The 7450-nt window shown below is 41.9% G+C and overlaps 1 protein-coding gene across 2 annotated transcripts; it reads right to left on the bottom strand.

The window, feature by feature from the left end:
* Positions 1-223: 223 nt before the first annotated feature.
* On the bottom strand, positions 224-4440 carry LOC129768673 (nuclear hormone receptor HR96). 2 transcript variants are annotated; one of them, XM_055770470.1, is made up of 5 exons: positions 4337-4440; positions 2195-4250; positions 1913-2122; positions 1639-1851; positions 224-1575 (listed from the first exon to the last, which is right to left on the bottom strand). In XM_055770470.1, exons 2-5 carry the CDS (start codon positions 3902-3904, stop codon positions 1375-1377), a joined length of 2334 nt encoding a protein of 777 aa, XP_055626445.1. In that variant the 5' UTR covers positions 3905-4250; positions 4337-4440; the 3' UTR covers positions 224-1374. The 2 variants fall into 2 exon arrangements, with proteins under 2 accessions (XP_055626445.1, XP_055626437.1); XM_055770462.1 differs by having other exon boundaries at positions 2195-4400.
* Positions 4441-7450: the final 3010 nt, after the last annotated feature.

Genomic DNA, 7450 nt, shown 5'->3' with positions numbered 1-7450 from the left:
CTCCTGTTTAATTGCGAATCATATCAAGCGTGGAAGAAAATTCAAATAAAGTATATGGTCTTGTGGTGTATTAAGGCGATGTAGTATGTGAAAACATTTTTATTCAAATTGATTCAAACTGATGATCTCATTTATTTTAATTACAGTGGAAAATTGCTATAGAAGCAGACAGAAATAAATAGACATGTTTTCCCACCTGACAAATTTTTTTTAAATTTTCCTATCAATCGCCTGATGCGTATATACCAGGGGTGGCCAAACTTTTGGGTATTACGGGCGATTAAATGTCCAGATGTTATTCCGCGGTCTACCAACGTTGACTGTATCAAAAAATCATTAGAAAATGAGTGTAGTACCAGACAATAAAACATAGTTTTAACCCTCCTATACTCGCGTGCAAAATCATAACCCGTATGTCACAGACTGTGCGAGTCTCTGTAATTTTCCTATTCTAAACTTTTTTTAAGAAAATATAAATGTAAATGCAAAAACTCCAGAAACATTTTTTTCTTCAATTTCATTCAGTTTGTCTTAGTTATGTAATTCAGCCTTCTCAAAACAAAACTTCTGATTCTCGATCTGTGAGAGGGTTAATTAAAGAAAAAAACATAGGTCATACAAATAAGTATTCAATGATAAATTATTTTATAAATTAAAGATAATTATCGATTACTAAATAATATAAAAGTACACCCGGCTGATCCGGCAAACTTCGTCCCACCAAAAATTTATTTTTCCTTATCACATTCACGTTTTCTTGCTAAGCGCACGTTCATGGGTCCAATCGCAGAACTGTTCATTGATTGATCTTCTAATCTACCCTTATAATTACATTTTAATATAAAATTCCTAGTATTTCTACCAAAACTCGTCATCCAACCATTTGCAAAAAATCAAAACTTTGACCGCTTTGAGGCACCCCTAAATCATGTTCGATTGAGCTGAAACTTTGCACAGATCATTTTTTTGGGGCCAATAAACAAAATGTACACGGTCGGTTTTTGAAATTCGATGATGAATTTTTTCCCGTACATCCACCGTAATGTACACGACTAAATAAAAATAAACGAATGGGAGAAAAAAGGGGTTTTCTGTGTATATATTTTATTCGTAAACAGTTACGTTTCTTAAAATCTAGCACTGGTACCACTTCTTCTCTCTGCCTCCTGCTGTAAAAATACATCGCTATAAATACATAAACTCTATATATATAATCCATTAAAGCTTCACTCAACAACGAATCACTAGGCTTTCAGAAAGCTACCTATGGAACTGGCATTGTTTTTCAGTAGAACCAGCTATGAAACAACGCTAACGCTAATAGTTGTATGTGGTTTTTCCTTGTGATGATTCCTATCAATCAATCACACACCACTAGTGAACTTTCAAATCGAAAATCTCCCTCAGCAGCGGCTCCACCTGGGCGGGGTTTACGTTCAGATAAACACTTATGATTTCATCATTCAACCTGTGCAGTTCGGAGATTTTCTGCATCAGCTTGAGGAAAACTGAGCGCGCCTCGCATCCCGAGTATATACTTTCCAGGTATCGGCGCAGCAAGTAGTAGTACGAATTCTGCAAAAAAAACACCAATAAAGCTGAAAGCAGTGTGAAATGTGTGTATGATTTGTTGCGCACCTGTTCCAGCTTTATCACATCGGAATGTATCGTTTTCGGTCGGTCCGGCGAGAACAGCGTTATGGCACACATTATTAGGATTATGTTCTCGTCCGAGCGCCACCTCTTGTCGAAGGTACGAATGAAGCGTTCATGCTCCTGGTACACATTGCCTTTGGCAAGCTTCAGCACATCGGCCCGGATGTTGGACATCTCCTCCTGGCTGTGGGGGATCTGTGAATGATTGCTAGAGAAGGAACCGTGCCAGAATCACTCGAACACAGAGGCTGCTCACCTTCCAACTTGCCCTATCACAGTCATACTGCATCGCCGAACGGAGAATCATCATCTCCGTGCAGCCGGCCTTCAGCAGAGCTAGCTGATCCTCCTGGCACATATTTTTGAATGCGCTTATCTTCTTGGACATCTTGATGAGTCGCCGGATGGCGATGGCCGTGAGGTTAATCACTTTCAGCAGCAACGGGTCGTGCTGGTTCTGGTTGGACTGAAAAAACAGATTGCAATGTAGTCTTTATCTCTTTTTTCGAAGGGAAGAAAAAACCCAAACACAACCCACCTTTATGCGACAGTCTTCCGATATGAGCGTCGCCAGGTCCTCGTCCACCGGCGCGTAGAGCGCCTTATTCGCCACAATCAGCTCGTTAAGTTTAGCCCGCTCGGCATCATTCAGTTCGATGCTATTGCCCAGTCCCATCTTCTGCTGCTGCTGCTGCTGATGCGGCGATGCCGGTTGATGCTTTGGGACTGACGAAACTGTTGGGGCTGACGACGCAGCGACGGATCCAACATTGAAACCCTCGTACTCGAGTCGAATTGCCTGAACCAGAATCGACTGCAGGGTGTTCGGAAGGATGGGTCCCCTCTCGATGTCCTCGAAAAAACTAAGATCGGAATTTTGTGGAGCACACTCGGTGTGGAACTCCGGAGAGACACCGGTGAAGAATGGATCTAGCGTACTGAAGGTAGGCTCACAGAATGAGGTTGACGAAGGAGATGCTCCGCTTGCTGGATTCGGATGGGGCACTTCGCTCGAAGGTACTTTTGGCGGAACCACGTCAAGCTGATCTTCTTCGTCGAAATGCGACGTGTCGGCGGCTTCTTTGATGGTCTCGATGACCTCCGAATGGTTCATCATTTTATTGATCATGTGCAGCGCTTCCGCCGGAGAACTCATGAATTTGTTCATGATTTGAACCGCATCCTCTGGCTGATTCATCAGCTGCTGCATAAACAGAAGAACGTCCGCTGGAGAGCTCATTATTTTCCCGATAATTTGCAGAGCATCGGTAGGTGAACTCATAAATTGCGCAAACACCGTCAAAGCGTCCAGAGGAGAGTTCATTATCTTGCTGATTATTTGCAGTGCATCGCCAGGTGCAGTTATAAAGTGCGATATCAGTTTCAGCGCATCACACTGGGAGTTGATAATTTTGGACATAATGAAAACAGCGTCTTTCGGTGTTTTCATTAGTGTTGCAATCGTCTGGCTTGCCTGGGTAGGATAGTTAACAATTCGATTAACGATATCTTCCGGACTTGAGTCAACCGTTAGTCTCACAGATTGTGGTAACTCGCTGAAATTATTTGTCGTAAAAATCGACTCGCCAGGCTGTGAAGGGGACGATGATTCTCCTCCATGACTATGAGTCTGAATAGCATCATACATTGCTGGCGATGGACTACACATCTCATTAGATAAAGGCACACTATTATAACCGTTCATATTAGAAACCGTTAAATTTTGCATCGAAGATGCCGTCTGATGCATAGTTTCGACCGAAGCATAGTCAGAAGGTGAATTGCTCCAGCTATCGGAATCGTTTCCCTCGCGCTTAATTTTTGTAGGTAACTCAAATTCCACTATCTCACCAGACTCATGCTGGACACTGTTTCCTCCGGCACCGGTATCATTCGCCTTTCTCTTCTTCGCTCTGTTCTGTTCGATCTTTTTCCTCTTCAGGGCCTTATCCTCCTCCGACATAATATATTCCTTCTTCATTCCCACCTGAAAGCACTTGTCCAGCCGACATTTCTGACAAAATCGTCTCGTTACCACTGTGATCTCACAGACCTCGTTGAATGGACAGGTGAAACCCTTCGTGGAAAGAGCATTGCGCCGGAAGAATGCTTTACAGCTCTCGCAGGTCATCGCGTTAAAGTTGTAACCCAACGCTTTGTCACCGCAAACGCTGCAGATTTTGTTATTGGCCCCTCCTTGCGCCATCGTGTCAACTGAATTCGTTGTATCCGAACTTTCGGCACTCATAATCACCACCTCGGCTTATCTCAGTACTCCGGCTGCTTATCAATACAATTTTTTTGTTTCTACCTTTCACTGTTTACTACACTAAGGCTAGGGGAGCTTATCGACGAAATCGTTCCCCACCGCAGTCAATGTATTCATGATGACCCCACGTCACTTCTGTCATGACAAGGTGTCATTCATCGTGCACTAATCCATGCAGACCACGGGCTCGGATGATCCGGTTAACTAACATCCGATGAAATCATTTCTCACCCACTGCGAAGTAACAGTATTCTGCCAGCTGTTTTTTCTTCCTCCTCTGTTCCGAAAACACTCCGTTTCTGTTCGTCCCTCGATAGAGTGAGCTCTAATCAAATAAACAAGCTGATTACAATCAATTAAACATAAAAAGGCTTGGCTAAATTTGTTCTTTTTCGCGTAGTAAACACGCACCATATGAGTCAGGATTCGCACAAATCAGCCAACCAGTGCGCGTGAGAAGAGCAGAACGAAAACATTGCGATGACAGCTGACGGGAGCTCTCGTGTGGTTTCCTTCCCACCTCAATAGAAAACCATTGATAAAAATCTAAATATTGATCTTTGTGAGAAGACGTTTTTCCTGGCAATTTTGACAGTTCTCAAATTAATCATTCATGCGATCAGGGTTGACACAAAAGCTTGTTTTCTGCGATATTTTTTTTGACGTAGAACTACGTCTTTCATTAAGGGTGCCAAATCAGAAAACAGGTCACGTTTTTATGAAATAAAGTTAATTTTTTTTTTATCTTCGCTTATTTTTCGTCGGCCTATTTCCGCCACTTTAGTGCCAATCACCGACATCAGGGAGGCGACTCCACCTGTTCCTACCTATCAGACTCAACAACTCATGAGCCGGGCCAACTTCTTTTACTTCCGCTCCGAAGGAAGACGTAACCAGAGATTTTTCGCCTCAGAAAATCCCAACGACGCCAGCTGGGATTGAACCCAGGCCGATCGGATTGTGAGGCTGTTACGCTAACCATACAACCACTGGCGCCGTCGAATAAAGTTAATGTTAATAACTATTTTTGCCGCGAATGGATGTTGGCGATTTACATACTAAACGAATCGGAAATTCTCTAAGATTTGTTTAATATACATTAGAATCCCTTGGTTTGTAAAAGGTTAATATTCATGAAAACTTTAAGCGTTTCTATTTTCCCATACATTTGTTCAGTCCATTTGTGTGCTTTTCCGAACAGAGCTGTCAATAACGAGCAACTTATCGACGACCAATGAAGGGGAAATCGTAGGATATAAAGTCACCGTGAACAAAGGAAAAGAAGAAGAATGAAGGGGAATACTTGCCTAGAGTATAAACAGTGGATCTCGCTGAGGCAAACTTTCATTCGGCATTGGACTGTTGAGCAATCCAGTTCACTTTGCTTTCGCTGCGCTTCGATCTAAGATTGGACCCCACCAGTGGTAATACAACTTGGATATCGTCGTGTGGTTTTTCTCAGTTCGTTTTTCGCGTTATTCGTATCGTGTGTTTTTCTTTCCGCGCCATAAATTGGACGCTTCGCATAGTGTGGGATGAGCAAGAAGAAGAGGAAGGCTGGCTCGAGCCCTGCAAAAAACGAACGCATTGCCGAGGGCAATAACATTTCGAGGCAAGCGTCATCTAATGATGCACGCGATGTTGGTGCAGTGAAAAGCGCTCGCACTGAACCGAACCTTCGCGAATGTGACACCGCATCGAACAACAGCGAAGTAAGCGACTGCGGCGCGTCGGTCGAAAATGTAAACGCTGTTACCCAGGCAGCAACCAGCTCCCCCCGCTGGTGGTGAACGCGGTTACTCTTGACAAACTTAGCAGTGAATTCGCATCGATGGTTGTTACAGCAGAGTACAAGCTGTGTGGCATAATTCAGTCTTTTTCCAAGCAGTGAACATTGTTTGTTTTCCGTCATCATAAGGGCTTCGATGGTGCTTTTGACATTGCATGAATGTATTAAACTGACGTTATGGCGAAGCAGCCTTTAAGGTTGTGCGCCAAAAAATTATTTGGGGAATACCAAGCATCTTGAATGTCGTACTGGAATGTTATAAGTTATTTGGGTTCGCGTGCCAGTCGCAACTTCAACTAGGATTGCATTTGCACTAGTCTTGATCATAATGAAGCAATGCTACTGTTTTCGAGGTTGTTGATATTAAAAAAAAGAGTTTATTTCGCTTGTTTAATCACCAAGAAAGTGAATGTCGTTCTGGAATTTTATATGTGTTTAGGTTTCGCTTGCCAGTAGCAAAACTTCCTCCACTAAGGGTGACAACTGCGCTTATCTCGAGTATGAGAAAGTAATGCAACTTTTTTCGTGGCCAGTGATATAAATAGAAGTGTTTCTTTTGAGAATAGCGCAAAATGATGAGAAGTTTTTATATTCCCAGTAGTTTCAAGCCACCAATGTATGGCTCTGTATGCATGCTATGGCGAATGCTTGTTTGGCGCTTGGTGTACGTTGTACGAACGATGCCTGGAGGTGCAATTCCACTGAGGCAATACTAAATAACATGTAGCAATATATTTGATACTTGCCAGTGTTGTCATTGTTGTTGTTTCCTCGCGGTGCCAAAGATATATTGATATAATCGACTGTAACCGAGTCTATGTCAATTGAGAAAAAGGTCACCGGAATAGCGTTCGAGGTAAATTTTCAATGCATTGACATGAAATAAATTGCAACATACTATCAGCTAGTGTATTGTTCTGCGAAGGCAAGAATGAATCATCAGTCAATTATCGTCAACTGATTCTACAATGAAAAAAACATTTCAGAGATTGTACTACTAAGCAGTTGTTTCTAAAATTTCACAGCATTATACAATAATATTCGAAGGTTTAAACAAGCGACTTTTATAATATAACAGCGTAGTTCTACGTCAACAATGCGGTCATATCTTGGACACAACCTCCTATATTTTTTTTATTTTTCTCGAAATAGTCACGTTTGCTTTTGGGGACTGTCCACATACTACGTGGACACAAAAAACACGATTTTATACTCAGCAAAACAAAACCTTTTTTACCGTGCAGAACTGTAGTCAAAAACCACCCAGCAAACATTCAATCGCATAACAAGCGTATATATAACATCATATGCCCTAAAATTTGGTTGGCATATAATGCGCCTAACTGGCATATGCATGCAAAAGTGGAGGCCATATACATACATGGCAAATGCTTACCGAATTTGTTTGAATGAATATAAAACTTTGACCGGCTATAATAGCGACTTTTGCCATACTCATATACGATTTATAACAGACATAGAAAAAAAACAAATGGCGCAAAATATTTTCGTGAAATGTTTATTATAGCCTCACGAATCGCCATTTTTATATTTGAGTATTTATGTTTGTAGAAATAATAATTGTTTGATTGACTTGTGTTGGGAGTGGAATATGAATGTTTGAAATGGCACAGATTGATGTTTGGTGAAAACTGCTTTGAGGTGGGTTCGAACTCCGGTCGTCTGGCTTATCATCCACCAGCTATCTCGCGCGGTTATCTGAAATTTGATTCAAC

Source organism: Toxorhynchites rutilus, chromosome 1 (genome assembly GCF_029784135.1).
Source record: "Toxorhynchites rutilus septentrionalis strain SRP chromosome 1, ASM2978413v1, whole genome shotgun sequence".
Lineage (NCBI taxonomy): Eukaryota > Metazoa > Arthropoda > Insecta > Diptera > Culicidae > Toxorhynchites > Toxorhynchites rutilus.
The sequence above is the reverse complement of the archived record's forward strand: the minus strand, read 5'-3'. Positions and strand labels throughout refer to the sequence as shown.